Source organism: Brachyistius frenatus, unplaced genomic scaffold (genome assembly GCF_029030835.1).
Source record: "Brachyistius frenatus isolate BFR_SWC_R1_liver_20210118 unplaced genomic scaffold, ASM2903083v1 Contig_116, whole genome shotgun sequence".
NCBI lineage: Eukaryota > Metazoa > Chordata > Actinopteri > Embiotocidae > Brachyistius > Brachyistius frenatus.
Genome location: NW_027210715.1, coordinates 1,314,241 through 1,330,972, shown reverse-complemented (window position 1 = coordinate 1,330,972; position 16,732 = coordinate 1,314,241). Strand labels below are relative to the sequence as shown.

The window sequence follows — 16,732 nt, the reverse complement described above, 5'->3', positions numbered from 1 at the left end:
AACCAAACACAACCACAACCAAAACACAACAAGAACACAAACACAACCAGAACACAACTACAACCAGAACACAACTACAACCAGAACATAACCAGAACCAGAACCAAACTACAACCACAACCACAACCAGAACACAAACAAAACCAGAACACAACCAGAACACAACCACAACCAGAACCAGAACACAACCAGAACCAAACACAACCACAACCAGAACACAACTACAACCAGAACCAGAACACAACCACAACCAGAACACAACTACAACCACAACCAGAACACAACCACAACCAGAACACAACTACAACCAGAACCAGAACACAACTACAACCAGAACCAGAACACAAACACAACCAGAACACAACTACAACCAGAACCAGACACAACAAGAACCAGAACACAACCACAACCAGAACACAACCAGAACACAACTACAACCAGAACCAGAACACAACAAGAACCAAACACACAACCACAACCAGAACACAACTACAAACAGAACCAGAACACAACTACAACCAGAACCAGAACACAACCAGAACCAGAACACAACTACAACCAGAACCAGAACACAACTACAACCAGAACCAGAACACAACCAAACCAGAACCAGAACACAACCAGAACCAGAACACAACCACAACCAGAACACAACTACAACCAGAACCACATGAGCATCCAGAGTCTGGGTGGAGCTTTGGGGGAGTCCCTGGGCTCTAGCCTGTCGGTCCGGATGAGTGGAGCTGGGTGGAGCGCTCTCTCCCTGAAGCCCGTCTCCTCGGGCCGGGTCGCCTCCGTGTTCCAGACCCTGGTTCCGACCGGTCACACCAAGCTGCAGGAGGAGCGGCTGGCCATGTCGGACCTGGGAGTGAAGCCGGAGCCCGGCTACAGACAGGAGACGGGTCACATGGAGGGCAGACGGGTCGTGGACCGGGCCTCTCGGTCCTCCGTCAATTTATCAGACTGTGGAGACGGAGGCTACTCGGAGACAGAACCCATGCTGGCTGAGAGGAGACTCTCCGGGGAGGAGGTGGAGGAGGAGGAGGAGGAAGAGGAGGAGGAGGAAGGGCTGAGAACGGACCTGCAGAACATGCCCAAGGAGTCCCCGCTCGCTATGGCTCTGCAGATTCTGGTGCCTTTCCTGCTCGCTGGGTTCGGAACCGTGTCGGCTGGGATGGTGCTGGACATCGTTCAGGTAAGATGAGCTACGACACACCTGTTATTCAGAAGGGGCGGGGCTAAAGAGCAGCTCACTTTATTACATCCTGACTCTGCAGGAAGCAGGTCACTGAGGTCACATGACCACATCTCGGTCTGCAGGAATAGAGGGAGAGACGGAACATCTTTCCTGCTGCGGGACATGTTTCCTGCTGCGGGACATCGGTCCTGCTGCGGGACATCCATCCTGCTGTGTGGACATCCGTCCTGCTGTGGGACATCTGTCCTGCTGAGTGGACATCCGTCCCTGCGTGGACATCTTTCCTGCTGTGGGACATCCGTCCTGCTGAGTGGACATTCGTCCCTGCATGGACATCTTTCCTGCTGTGGGACATCGTCCTGCTGAGTGGACATCCATCCTGCTGAGTGGACATCCATCCTGCTGAGTGGACATCTGTCCTGCTGTGGGACATACGTCCTGCGGCGTGGACATCTGTCCTGCTGTGGGACATCTGTCCCTGCGTGGACATCTTTCCTACTGTGGGACATCCGTCCTGCTGCGTGGACATCTGTCCCTGCGTGGACATCCGCCCTGCTGCGTGGACACACTGCATGGACCCGTCTCCAGGCAACCACCAGAACAGCACTGACTGTTTGTCGGGTTTGAGCTTTACTTACTCTGAAACTACCCATAATGCCACAGTCTGGACCAGTGAGGAGGACGGTTGTCTCCCGTTGGTCCCCTATGGATGACCTATTCTCACATGGTCCACACGAATCAGACAGGAACCATCGATATTGACTGACAGAACCGTGTGTACCTGCACGGGCTCAGTGGACCTTTTTGACTTACTGCACAGGTTCTATGGCATTATGAGAACAAAGAGTATCATGGTTTCCATGGCAGCAACATCTTTGAATGGGGAATGAGGTGGAGGGAGAGCGGAGGAAGTGGGAGGTCAAAGGTCAGACATGTTTTAACATGTGTCCACAGCACTGGGAGGCCTTCCAGTACATCACGGAGATCTTCATCCTGGTTCCTGCTCTGCTCGGACTCAAAGGGAACCTAGAGATGACCTTGGCCTCCAGACTGTCCACCGCGGTGAGACACAGGGACACGGGGACACACAGGGACACGCACAGGGAAACACAAGGACACACACAGGGACACGGGGACACGCACAGGGACATACACAGGGACTGTTCAGGTCTGAGATATTTGGGGGGTTCAGGTCTGAGATCTTTGGGGTCCTGGATGGGTGTTTATGGCCAGTGGGATCTCTGAGGTGGAGTCCTCCTCAGTTTGTCCTCCTGTAGTCCTCCTCAGTTTGTCCTCCTCTAGTCCTCCTCAGTTTGTCCTCCTGTAGTCCTCCTCAGTTTGTCCTCCTCTAGTCCTCCTCAGTTTGTCCTCCTGTAGTCCTCATCAGTTTGTCCTCCTCTAGTCCTCCTCAGTTTGTCCTCCTCTAGTCCTCCTCAGTTTGTCCTCCTGTAGTCCTCCTCAGTTTGTCCTCCTGTAGTCCTCAGTTTGTCCGATGAAGGAGTTTTTATTCCATCTGTCAAAGACCAAACTAAAGTCAAACATCTTCAGAACAAGCAGGAAGTGAAGCTGGCTGCTGCACCGGTGTCACCCAGCATCACCTGGTTTCACACTGCAGCCAATCACCAGCTCCAAAGGTCTGACATGAGACATTGGACATAATCAGCTGATTTACAACTGTTTTACAGAAGCATCAGAGCACCTGTAGAGCACGAACACTGTTTGGTCTGAAGGAGTGTTTCAATCTTGATGATGTCATCAGAGACTCCACTCTCACAATACAAAGATAGAGAATGGTTTAATGAGGGATGCTGTGCAGTTGCATGATGGGAAATGTAGGATCCAGTGTTGGACCTTTGGGTCAGTCAGGATGTTTCCCTTCCTGTTTTAATCAGAGAAACTTGGATCAATTCCTGCTGTGAAAACAGAACCGGTGTGGTACCTGTTTTAGCTCTATGACTTCCTATTGTGAGGAATTTACTTTGTGATGACTTGTTGCGAATAATATTGAACTGATCTCTGGGTCCTCTAAGATTGAGCCCCCGTATATAAAAGGGGCCATAAAGGGGTTCTGAGTCAGTTCTAGTGTTCTGGAAATGATTCTGTTCCTTCTCCTTCTGCCTCTGGACTCAGGTAAATGTGGGCAAGATGGACTCTCCCATAGAGAAGTGGAATCTCATCATCGGGAACCTGGCACTGAAGCAGGTAATCACACACAGATGTTCATTGGATCATCCATGTGGAGTAAAGAATCACGAGTAATACAGTGAATGTTTAGAGTCCAGCTGTTGGGTTTGATCTGTTTCTGCACACATACTGTCTGTCTCAAGAAGTCTTCCCCTTCATAATAAAAGCACTCGTTTTACTCGTGTGTTTTCCAGATGTGGTCTTAGATAGATAGATAGACAGATAGACAGACAGACAGACAGATAATAGATATAGATGATAGATAGATAATTCAATTCAACTTTATTTATATAGCGCCAAATCACAACATAGGTTATTTCATGGCACTTAACACATTAACGTCCTTACAGCAAGACTTTACAATATTATACAGAGAAACACAACAATTCAACAAATTTCCACATAAGCTAGGATGGAAAAACTCCTCTTTAAGGGAGAAAAACCTCCAACAGAGGGAAGAAAAACTCCCTTTAACAGGAAGAAACCTCCGACAGAACCAGGATCAGAGGTGGGTGGAGAATCTGTTAACAGAACCAGGCTCAGAGGTGGGCGGAGCATCTGTTAACAGAACCAGGATCAGAGGTGGGCGGAGCATCTGTTAACAGAACCAGGCTCAGAGGTGGGCGGAGCATCTGTTAACAGAACCAGGATCAGAGGTGGGCGGAGCATCTGTTAACAGAACCAGGATCAGAGGGGGGCGGAGCATCTGTTAACAGGACCAGGATCAGAGGAGGGCGGAGCATCTGCCTCGACCGGTTGGGGTGAGAGGAGAGCAGAGAGAGAAAAGGACAGCATAGAGATACAAGAGAAGAACTGTTGGTGGAGACGACAATCACAGAGCAGAGACATGCAGCTCTATGACGGGACATCTGGAAAAGAAAGAACAGAAACTATACGAGTGAAGGAACTGAATGGAGACAACAGATAATAAGAAGAAACTATGGGAGAGAAAAAGATGGTGAGGTATGAGTCAGTTAAAGAGTAGGAGGAAAGAAAAGAAGATCAGCATGTAACGAAGTCCTCCAGCAGCCTCGGCCTATAACAGCATAACTAAGGGTTGGTTCAGGTCTACCTGAGCCAGCCCTAACTATAGGCTTTATCAAGAAGGAACGTTTTGAGTCTAATCTTAAAGCTACAGAGGGTTTCTGCCCCTCCAACACAAACTGGGAGCTGGTTCCACAGGGGAGGAGCCTGAAAACTGAAGCTCCGCCTCCCATTCTACTTCTGGAAACTCTAGGAACCACAAGTAGACCAGCGTACTGAGAGAGAAGTGCTCTGCTAGGATTATATGGTTCTATAAGATCTCTAAGATATGATGGAGCCTGGTCATGTAGAGATTTGTAAGTCATCAAGAGAATTTTAAATTCTATTCTTGATTTCACAGGAAGTCAGTGAAGAGAAGATAAAACTGGAGAAATATGATCTCTCTTGTTAAATCCCGTCAGTACTCTTGCTGCACCATTTTGGATCAGCTGCAGGTTTTTAATGAGTAATTTGGACATCCTAACACCAAGGAATTACAATAATCTAGTCTAGAAATAACAAACACATGAATTAGTTTTTCTGCGTCACGCTGAGGAAGGATTTTCCTGATTTTATTAATATTACGTATATGAAAGAAGGCAGTTCTGGAGATTTGCCTTATATGGTGTCTAAAGGACAAATCCTCATCAAAGATGACTCCAAGGTTCCTCACAGTTTTGCTGGAGGCCAAGACAACGTCATCTAGAGTAACTAAGTGATTGCAGAAAGAGTTTCTGAAGTGTTTAGGACCAAGAACAATAACTTCTGTTTTGTCTGAATTTAGAAGCAGGAAGTTTTTGGTCATCCAGGCCTTTATGTCTTTTAGACAGGCTTCAAGTTTTATTAACTGATTAGTTTCATCTGGTTTTATAGAAAGATATAGCTGAGTGTCATCTGTATAACAATGGAAGTTGATGCAGTGCTTCCTGATGACATCTCCTAATGGAAGCATGTACAAAGTAAAAAGTATTGGGCCTAACACTGAGCCTTGTGGAACTCCATAACTAACTCTTGTTTGTCTGGAAGACTCATTGTTGACATGGACAAACTGGAATCTATCTGATAAGTAGGATTTGAACCAGTCTAATGCAGTTCCTTTAATCCTCGTAACGTCTTCTAATCTCTGTAATAAGATCGTATAATCAATCGTATCAAAAGCAGCACTGAGGTCCAGAAGAACAAGTACAGAGACGAGTCCATTATCTGAGGCTAATAAAAGGTCGTTAGTAACTTTCACCAGAGCTGTTTCTGTGCTATGATGAACTCTAAAGACTGAACATCTTCAAACAGATCATTCCTTTGTAAATGGTCCCAAAGTTGATTTGCAACAACTTTTTCAAGGATTTTAGAAATAAACGTCAGGTTGTAAATTGGTCTGTAGTTTCCTAAAACAGCTGATCAAGAGTCGGCTTTTTAAGTAAAGGTTTAATTACAGCCACTTTAAAAGCCTGCGGTACATAGCCGGTTACAATAGATAGGTTGATCTGATCTAATATGGAAATATTAATTAAAGGGAAGACTTCCTTCAAAAGTTTAGTTGGGATGAGATCTAACAGACAGCTAGAGGATCCAGATGAAGAAATAATTCTAGTTAACTCAGAGAGCTCAACAGGAGAGAAATGTTCCAAGTTTACATCTGGTCCTACAGTTGCTTTCAGGGCTGCTGTACTTAACATCACATCAGTGATGGTGTCAGGAAGGGTCGGCCCGATTCTCTCCCTGATAGTAAGAATTTTATTAGTAAAGAAGTTAATGAAGTCATTACTGCTGAGAGCTGAAGGAATAGAGGGCTCAACAGAACTGGGACTCTTTGTCAGCCTGCTATAGTGATGAAAAGAAACCTGGGGTTGGGAAACCACAATCAGTGAGAGAACCGGTGGTAGAACCTCTACTGTCTGCCCAGGTCCAGGCCACCGTGGTGGGGTTCCTGGCTGCTGTAGCAGCCGTCGTTCTTGGATGGATCCCAGAAGGAAAGTTTCAGATGAGCCACGCTGTTCTACTGTGTTCCAGCAGTGTGGCCACCGCCTTCATAGCATCTCTGCTGCAGGGTAAACACACACTGTTATATACACACAGATACACATGCGTATACATATACACACAGATACACATTGATGTGATGTGATGACCTTCAGTGATGTTCTCCTCTTCCTCGTCTTCGTCCTCCTCAGGTATCATCATGGTGGGGGTGATCGTGGGTTCGAAGAAGACGGGCATCAACCCGGACAACGTAGCCACACCCATAGCAGCCAGTTTCGGTGACCTCATCACCTTGGCAATCCTGGCCTGGATCAGTCAGGGTCTCTACAAGTGCCTGGGTAGGTGGCAACCATTACAGAGACACCTTGCTGCATCAGGGCAGTGGCCACACCCCCTTCTGGGTAGCCACACCTGCACAGAGAGAACATGATATTAACCTGTATGTTCTGCTGGTTCTATCAGTGACACCTCCTCCTTCTTTCTCGGTTCCTGTCAGTGTGAAGTCACTGTGGTTCTTCACAGTTTGTCAACTTTTTAGAATGTTCTACAGTTTTAATAAATCTGATCTGAAACATCATCAGATTTTTAAACTGTTGTCCTCAAAGTAGATCAACAGAACCCAGTTAAACAAGTGTGATGAAGATATTAAACCGTCATTTATTGATTAATGAAAATGATTAATATTACATATGTATGAGTGTTAAAAGTCTTTGATGTTGAAGACAAGAGTTTGTCTTCATAACTTATATAACAGCCCCAGTCTGAGGAAAAACATTGATCTTCCAGCAGTCTCATCTTTTCCCTCTGTGACTTCACATTTCCTACATTACGTTATCTTCCTGTTAGCTTGATAAGGCAGGGCTCTCCTACCTCAGTCAGTCAGCAGAGGGCTCTCCTACCTCAGTGTGTTGCCGTGGTTTCCTCCTGCTGCAGAACAGACCGTCTCTTTTCCTCCACCAACATCCCACATGTTTAATTCATGTCACACCCGTACAGACCGGGCTGCTCCACCTGGTATTTATGCAATGCCCACTGGAAGTTGTTTCCTTTGGAAATCTTCTGGTACAGACTCAGTCTGTCAGGTGGAACTGGAGGATCCACTGTTATGAAAGGACCAGTTTAGTGCTGGGAGCAGGATTTATGAGAAAACTCCTCTGATTTAGATTCCAGTGCATCGAGTCCGTCTGACTGTCGCTCTGAGGACAGGCCTCTGTTGTTCTGGACAGCAGCCTGAAACTAATGGTCAGTTTACTGTCAGCCAAAAACGCTTCACACCACATCATCATCTCTGCACATGAACCTTCCTGCTCCTAGTGCCTCTGGTTTTAGAGCATCCAGAGGAGACGTTGTCGGTCCTCCAGGAAGCAGGTGGAGTTTATTTATAGAGAGTTTTAACAAACAGTATAGTTACTTCAGTGAGAAGGAACAACACCAGATAACAGCAGGGTAATGAGAGCTCTAACACCACAAACCATCTAAGGCCCGTCCACAGCGAGACACAACTGGTACGAGGTTAAACTACATCACTGCTGCAGAAAGAGAGATCTCAATGTGCACGCTGCACAAAGCTGTAAACACAGAGCAGCTCCAGTTACACTCACATATTCACAATCTAACAGTTACTCAGAGCAGCAGGGACTCTTTATAAATGTACAATGGGAGGATTTTACATTCTTTTTCACTAAATAAAATCCTCTCTCCAACACAGAGGTCAGGTGCATATTTTATAGATGCTGCAGATTGATGCTGTTTTATATGTGTCATTGTTTTGGAGACATAATGTTTGATCAGAGGAGCAGAGCTGTAGTAAATTCACTGTAATGTTCAACTAAAGGTTTCACCGTCGCTGATGAGAGTGACCCAGAATCTGAGGCTGAACTCATCTCAGCTGTTCCTTAGCCGCGCCTTCAGTTGCTGCTGATAGCTGCTCACACACCAGCTGTAAAGATGCTGTCGTGTTTGTGTCTCTGTGGAGGAAAGTTCACGTATCATCACACTCCTCGAGCTTCCATCACAGGTCTGTCCACCATCACAGGTCTGTCCACCATCACAGGTCTGTCCACCATCACAGGTCTGTCCACCATCACGGGTCTGTACACCATCACGAGTCTGTCCACCATCACAGGTCTGTCCACCATCACAGGTCTGTTCACTTGTTCACTATCAGTCATCCTTCATTATTCAGTGTAACAGGAAGAAGAACTCCACTGATGACCTGCTCACTGACTGCATGTACATCTGTCCCTGTTTTGAGGTGGGCTGCCATGAGACAAGCCCCGCCCCCACAGGTTGACCCGGGTTATGTGCCTCCGTTCCCTTCTGTAGTTTATCTGCAAGGCCATCAGAATGATCAATGTGCTTCCTCATGACAGTAGTTAGAGCTGGAACATCTTCCCTTCATGTGCTGTGTTCATGTCAGATTTTGATGCAGTGAAAGCAAACATTGATGTGTGTAAAAAGTCTCCTTTGTAAGTTGAAACGTTAAAAGGTACTGAGCTCCATCCATCCAGGAGGTGGGGCAGGAAGTTTGAATACATCCTCCTCTTCCTCAGACTCCTACCCGTACGTGTCATCGCTGGTGTGTGCATTCTTCATGTGTCTGACTCCTCTGTGGATCGTCATCTCCTCCAAGCACCCGGCCAGCCGCACGCTGCTCTACTCCGGCTGGGAGCCCGTCATCACTGCCATGGTCATCAGCAGGTGTGTGTGTGTGTGTGTGTGTGTGTGTGTGTGTGTGTGTGTGTGTGTGTGTGTGTGTGTGTGTGTGTGTGTGTGTGTGTGTGTGTGTGTGTGTGTGTTTAGTCTCAGGGTAAACAACATCTCTCCTGTGTCTGCAGCATTGGAGGACTGATCCTGGATAAAACTGTGTCCGACCCTAACCTGGCTGGTATTGTGGTGTACACGCCCGTCATCAACGGTGAGTCTGACTACGCCTCCTCCTGTATTCTGGATGATTGACAGGTTCACTGTGGGATTTTCTTTTAGAGAATGAGCAGACTTTCTGAATAAAGATTAGAACGAAGGTTTGGGAGGAGTTCTGCTGCCGCACCTACCTCTGTTACTGCCCTCCTCCTCCTCCTCTTTTACTGTCCTCCTCCTCTTTCTTCTGTTAGTGTCCTCCTCCTGTCACGGTCCTCCTCCTTCTTCTTCTGTTACTGTCCTCCTCTTGTTACTGTCCTCTTCCTCATCCTTCTGTTACTGTCCTCCTCCTCCTCCTCTTCCTTCTTCTTTTACTGTCCTCCTCCTCCTTCTTCTGTTACTGTCCTCCTCCTCCTGTTACGGTCCTCTTCCTTCTTCTTCTTCTGTTACTGTCCTCCTCCTCCTGTTACGGTCCTCCTCCTTCTTCTTCTGTTACTGTCCTCCTTCTTCTGTTACTGTCCTCGTCCTCCTTCTTCTGTTACTGTCCTCCTCCTCCTCCTTCTTCTTTTACTGTCCTCCTCCTCTTCTGTTACTGTCCTCCTTCTTCTGTTACTGTCCTCCTCCTTCTTCTTCTGTTACTGTCCTCCTTCTTCTGTTACTGTCCTCGTCCTCCTTCTTCTGTTACTGTCGTCCTTCTTCTGTTACTGTCCTCCTCCTCTTTCTTCTGTAACTGTCCTCCTTCTTCTTCTGTTACTGTCCTCCTCCTTCTGTTACTGGCCTCCTCCTCTTTCTTCTGTTACTGGCCTCCTCCTCTTTCTTCTGTTACTGTCCTCTTCCTCATCCTTCTGTTACTGTCCTCCTGTTACTGTCCTCTTCCTCCTCCTTCTGTTACTGTCCTCTTCCTTCTGTTACTGGCCTCCTCCTCCTCCTTCTGTTACTGGCCTCCTCCTCTTTCTTCTGTTACTGTCCTCTTCCTCATCCTTCTGTTACTGTCCTCCTGTTACTGTCCTCTTCCTCCTCCTTCTGTTACTGTCCTCCTCCTTCTTCTGTTTCTGTCCTCCTCCTCCTCCTGTTACTGTCCTCTTCCTCACCCTTCTGTTACTGTCCTCCTCCTACTCATCCTGTTACTGTCCTCCTTCTTCTGTTACTGCCCTCTTCTTCCTCCTCCTGTTACTGTCCTCTTCCTCCTCCTTCTGTTTCTGTCCTTCTCCTCCTCCTTCTTCTCCTCTTCCAGTCCTGAAATCACCTGTCTGTCTGTGCAGGTATTGGTGGGAACCTGGTGGCCATTCAGTCCAGCAGGTTCTCCACCCACCTGCACTTCCATTGTGCTCCTGGGGAGGTTCCTGAGGAGGCACGAGGCTGCTACTTCCCCTGCAGGACCTTCTGGGGTTCAGGTGAGTTCAACACATCAGGTCATGTGAGCAGGAAGCTCTCAGCCCCACAGAGAACTGATCCTTAGAGGTCTCTGATCTCCTGCTGCCTGTTAGAAACCAGCAGGTCTCTGAGAACCAGGGACAGATGGGGGACAGACAGGGGACCGGGGACAGACAGGGGACCTGGGGACAGACAGGGTGCAGACAGGGGACAGATGGGGGACCTGGGGACAGATCGAGGACAGACGGGGGACAGACAGGGGACTTGGGGACAGTTCGAGGACAGACGGTTTGTCACCAATCTGTTCAACCTCCCTTCCTCCATATTGTTTTCTCAGGTGCCAATCACCGCTCTGCTCAGGTGCTCCTCCTCCTCGTGATACCTGGTCACCTGATCTTCCTCTACACTATCCACTTGATGAAGAGCGGCCACACCACCCTCACACCCATCTTCACCTCCGTCTACCTGGCTGCTGCCCTGCTGCAGGTGAGCACACCATGCTTTACATCCCAGTGGGTGATCATCCTGACTTTAGCATCTTTCAGCTTGTTGTTTTGGTTCACACACACACACACACACACACACACACACACACACACACACACACACACACACACACACACACACACACACACACACACACACACACACACACACACACACACACACAGAAACACGCACGCACGCACACACACACTGACTGATGGATGTTGACATGTTCTCTGACTGATGGATGTTGAGGAGGAGGAGGAGTAGGAGGAGGTGGTGTTTTGACCCTGTGGTCCTCCAGCGTGGTGGTTTGTGTCAGATTTGTTTTCAGGTCTGGACATTAAAGAACTGAATGGGACCTTTTTGGTGTGTTTTGATGTCTGTGTTTTTGTGTATGTCAGATTATTGCTGTGCTTGAAGGCTTTTTAAGACTCCTTAGACCTTTACTGCAAACATGGATAAACCTTCGGATGTAATCATTTCCAATGAGGAGTTGCACTCCACAAATACCACATAAAGACATCATAAACATGACATAAACACCACATAAAGATCTTGTAAACACCACGTAATCACCACGTAAACACTTCGGAAAGACCTCAAACACCACCTAAACACCAATAAACAATTCATAAACACCACGTAAAGACCTTATAAACACTACGTAAACACCACTAAACAACTCATGAAGACCCTGTAAACACCTCGTAAACACCATGTAAAGAACTCATAAACACCACGTAAACATTTCGTAAAGACCTCAAACACGTAATCACCACGCAAACACCACGTAAAGACCTCAAACACCACCTAAACACCAATAAACAATTCATAAAGACCTTGTAAACACCTTGTAAAGACCTTGTAAACACCACGTAAACACCTCGTAAGGACCTTGTAAACACCACGTAAACACCATGTAAACACCACGTAAATCTTTAAACACCACGTAAACACCTCGTAAACACAGCGTAAAGACCTCGTAAACACCTCGTAAACACCACGTAAACTTTTAAACACCACGTAAACACCTCGGAAACGCCACGTAAACACCACGTGAACGCCTCGGAAACACCACATAAACTTTTAAACACCACGTAAACTTTTAAACACCACGTAAACATCCTCGGAAACACCTCGTAAACACCATGTAAACATCTGATAAAGACCTCGTAAACACCACGTAAACACCACGTAAACACCTCGGAAACACCATGTAAACACCTTGGAAACACCACGTAAACTTTTGAACACCTTGTAAACATCCTCGTAAACACCTCGGAAACACCACGTAAACTTTTAAACACCACGTAAACACCACGTAAACTTTTAAACACCACGTAAACACCACGTAAACTTTTAAACACCACGTAAACACCACGTAAACTTTTAAACACCACGTAAGCATCCTCGTAAACACCACGTAAACATCTGATAAAGACCTCATAAAGACCTCGTAAACACCTCATAAAGACTTTGTAAACACCACGTAAACACCTCATAAAAACTTTGTAAACACCTCATAAAGACCTCGTAAACACCACGTAAAGACCTCATAAATACCACGTAAGGACTGGCTTACGTCCTCCAGCTGGATCCTTTGTCATGTGTCTCTTGTTTGTAGTCAGAAGTGAGCCTGTGTGAAATATGTGTGAACTCCAGGATGTGACTGACCTAAGCTCAGCTAACGGCTGCTAGCTGGAGCTTCATATTTTTTTCCCTGACAGGTATTCAGAGTGGTGTCAGTCTCTCAGAGAGATGCTGCACTGTGTCTCTGACTGATGACCTCTGACCTCAATCTAACGCTGCCGCCTCCTTCTCCAGGTGCTGCTGTTGTTGTGTATAGCAGACTGGATGGTGCACTCCATGTGGCGGAGCGGAAAAGACCCCGACAGCTTCTCCATCCCCTACCTGACAGCTCTGGGGGACCTGCTGGGCACCGCCCTGCTGGCGCTCAGCTTCCACTTCCTGTGGCTCATCGGAGACCAGGACAGTGACGTGGGCGACTGAAGGCCTTCTGCCTCCTCTCGCCCTGCAGCCTGGTGGGAACGAGTGTCAGCCAGCACATTCCTCAGCTTCACAGACCAGACACACTTCCACCGCAGGATGTTTGGGAAATATTTTCTTCTTTTCTACACACTAAACACATTTTACTCCTTCAGTCCCGACTGTTCTAGTAGCATTTCTGATCTGCATCCTTTTCACCAAAGCTCTTAGATATTGTTCTGCAAGTGGAGCAGGAAGCGAGGGAGGTGGAAGGAGACGGAGGGAGGTAGAGAGAGGTAGAGGGGGATGGAGGGAGGTGGAGGGAGACGGAGTGAAGCTGCTGTGTTTTGGTTTCAGATGAATCTTCCATCTTCAGAGTTAAAAGGAAACAACATGAATCTGTTTTGATGCTACGAAAAGTCTCGTTGTTGTATTTTAATTGTTTTATATCCTGAGATCATCGACTGTTTAATGAACCAACATCTTTAATATTTCTTTTAGATAATATCTTTAATATTTCTTTTGGATAACATCTTTAATATTTCCTTTAGATAATATCTTTAATATTTCTTTTAGATAACATCAGTATTATTTTTCTCCACCAGCAGGTCTCTAACGATCTTTATTCTGAACTCTAAGGATGTTTAATAGGATCTAAATAAATATATTATTCTCATGGCCCGTCGGCCAACAAATTGTTCAGAACTGACCATTGGCTAAGCCCCTCCCCTGAAGAGATATTGTCCAATTATAGCAGCTGTGACTTGGCACAGTTGGTGTCGGAAATGTTTTCTGACCATGAAGCAGAAAAAGGGTTTAAATAGTCTAATGTACGATGTTAATACATATGGCTAACTAGCACACCACCTGCAGTATTAGCTTCCAGGGCTAACGGTGAGCATTTCATCAGAGTGAGGTTTCAGGTCATGTTTGAGCAGCGGAGTTTAGAGGCATGTCTTACTATTTACGAAGGAGCCAACAACAGCATTTCATTGGTCAAACACACATTAGTCCTCATTGTAAAATCCTTTCCTCCGTTAAAGTATTGAAGCTGAGAGAAGGACTTTACTTTCTCTGAGTCTTATAACTTCTCTAACATCGTAACAGTTATTACTTCAAGTGCATATTTATGACCCGTTTAAAACATTCAGCTCTCTCATTAGGCTAACGCTAACGTAATTAGCTCGCCGCTCAGCAACAGACGTCATCGCTGTCAGCAAAATCAACAACCAGTGATCACAAATCAGAAGCTACTTCTTAGAAGGTACTTCAAAGAAGAAATCATTAAATATTACAAATATATAATAAAAGTACAGCCCCGTTTTCAAAAACGTAGTGACGCTGTTTAAAATTTAAATAAACATAATTTGATGATTTAGAAATCATGTAAACTCATATTTAATTGAAAATAGACCAAAGACAACATATCAACATGTCTCTATAAAGTTGTTCCAGGATCATGTTCACCACTGAGCTGCATCAACTCTTCTTTTAACAACACTCTGGAAACCTTTGGGAACTGAGGAGACCAGTTTCTGGAGTTTAGAAAGTGAAATGTGGTCCCATTCTGGCCTGATAGAGGATTCCAGCTGCTCAACAGTTCAGGGTCTCCTTTGTTGTATTGTTCATGTCCTGATGCTCCAGATGTTTTCAATGATTGACAGGTCTGGACTGCAGGAGGCCAGTTTATCAGCGGACTCTTCTACTAGAGAACCATGCTGTTGAAATACGTGCAGAATGTGGTTGGACGTTGTTCTGCTGAAGTAAACAAGACCTTCCCTGAAAGAGACGTTGTCTGGATGGCAGCATATGTTGCTCCAAAACCTGAATATATCATTCAGCATTAATGCTTCCTTCCAGATGTTCAAGCTACCCATGCCATGTGCACTAATGCATCCCTGTGGTAACCTCATTAGTTGTCAGATGTTCCAGCAGGTAGTTTTTAGTGTTACACAACTTTTCCAGTCTTTTGTTGATCCTGTCAGAACTTATTAGAGACGTGTTGCTGCCATCAAATTCAAAATGAGCAGATATTTTACATTAAAAAAAATTAAACTTCCCAGTTTCAACATTTAATATGTTGTCTTCGGTCTATTTTAAATTTAATGAGTTTATGTGATTTAAAAAGTATTGCATTCTGTTTTTATTTACATTTTACACAGCGTTTCTACTTTTTGGGGAACAGGATTGTAGAAAGGTCAACGGGAAGGAAGAAGAGCGAACGATCAGTCGTCTGTTTTATTCTGTCATGTTGGCAGCACTTCCTCTCTGTGTCTGAATGTGTTGCTGTTGATGACGTGACGTCTGCAGCACAAACACACTCAGTGACTCCTTCTTATTGTGAACTCAGCCAGGGGCTCTCTTCAACTCCAATATGTGCCTCTTGAGCCTCATTGCTGTCTCTCTGTCATCTTATTCATGCAGATTTCTTTCTACTGCATTGTAATAGTGCTGATGATTTTTTTTCCCCACCTATCCACTTTGTTGATAGCTGGCATGAAAGTGCGAACAGATGATCATAAAAGCTGGCTGCTGATAGATTTTGGATCGTTTTTTTTTTTGCTTTTGCAGCTCGTATGAGACAAATGTTCAAATAAAAGTCGTTGATTTGAGAAGCGTCTGATTTGTGTATTGAAGTGTGTGTGGGGGGGGAGCGGGACGGGGGGTGGAGAGGGGTGGGAGGAGGGGGATGGAGAGGGAGGGGGGGTATAATTATTCATGTTCATGGGTTGTGCTCGGAGTTACAAACAAGCAAGATTTCTGGCTCTCAGACCTGTAACTTCTTCTTTAAGAGGCTCCTCTGTCCTCCACTTGTTACCTGTATTAATGGCACCTGTTTGAACTTGTTATCAGTATAAAAGACACCTGTCCACAACCTCAAACAGTCACTCCAAACTCCACTATGGCCAAGACCAAAGAGCTGTCAAAGGACACCAGAAACAAAATTGTAGACCTGCACCAGGCTGGGAAGACTGAATCTGCAATAGGTAAGCAGCTTGGTGTGAAGAAATCAACTGTGGGAGCAATTATTAGAAAATGGAAGATATACAAGACCACTGATAATCTCCCTCGATCTGGGGCTCCACGCAAGATCTCACCCTGTGGGGCCAAAATGATCACAAGAACGGTGAACAAAAATGCTGAGTTCAGATAAAGTGATGATAGTGGGAGACTTTAACATTCATGTTGACGTGGACAACGACAGCCTCAGTTCTACTTTCAGCTCATTATTAGATTCTATAGGCTTTTATCAGGATGTAAATAAACCCCGTCACCGTGGTAACCACACCCTCCATCTGGTTCTGTCGTATGGGATGGAAACTGAAAATGTAATAGTATTTCCTCCAAACCCTGTTTTGTCGGACCACTTCTTATTAACATCTGAAGTTACAATAATGGACTACACAGCATGTGGGAATAAATCCCACTACAGTAGATGTCTGTCAGATGATGTCGTGGCCAAGTTTAAGGAAGCAGTTACATGTTTATCCTCTTCGATGCCGTGTGTTAAAGCAGTGGAAGACATCTACGTTGATCTTAGTCCCACACAAGTGGATCATCTGGTAGAAAACACTGCAGTATCTCTGCTACAAGTCTAGATGATGTCGCCCCTCTGAAGAAGAGAGTCATGAACCAGAG

At 45.8% G+C, this 16,732-nt stretch overlaps 1 protein-coding gene across 1 annotated transcript; it reads left to right on the top strand.

Moving 5' to 3' along the window:
* The first annotated feature begins 670 nt into the window (after nt 1–670).
* Nucleotides 671–15,708, top strand: slc41a2b (solute carrier family 41 member 2b). The gene is made up of 11 exons (XM_069713131.1): nt 671–1,195; nt 2,153–2,260; nt 3,329–3,400; nt 6,309–6,453; nt 6,577–6,723; nt 8,938–9,085; nt 9,223–9,302; nt 10,507–10,638; nt 10,956–11,104; nt 12,932–13,359; nt 13,410–15,708. The coding sequence occupies exons 1-10, from the start codon at nt 671–673 to the stop codon at nt 13,115–13,117; spliced, it is 1,692 nt and encodes a 563-aa protein (XP_069569232.1). The 3' UTR covers nt 13,118–13,359; nt 13,410–15,708.
* Nucleotides 15,709–16,732: the final 1,024 nt, after the last annotated feature.

Excerpts from the sequence above, each read along its gene's own strand:
- slc41a2b (XM_069713131.1), top strand. The coding sequence starts at position 671 with ATGAGCATCCAGAGTCTGGGTGGAGCTTTGGGGGAGTCCCTGGGCTCT. Across the intron at positions 9,086-9,222 it reads ACTGCCATGGTCATCAGCAG|CATTGGAGGACTGATCCTGG; the intron begins GTGTGTGTGTGT and ends CTGTGTCTGCAG. Across the intron at positions 11,105-12,931 it reads TGGCTGCTGCCCTGCTGCAG|GTGCTGCTGTTGTTGTGTAT; the intron begins GTGAGCACACCA and ends CTCCTTCTCCAG.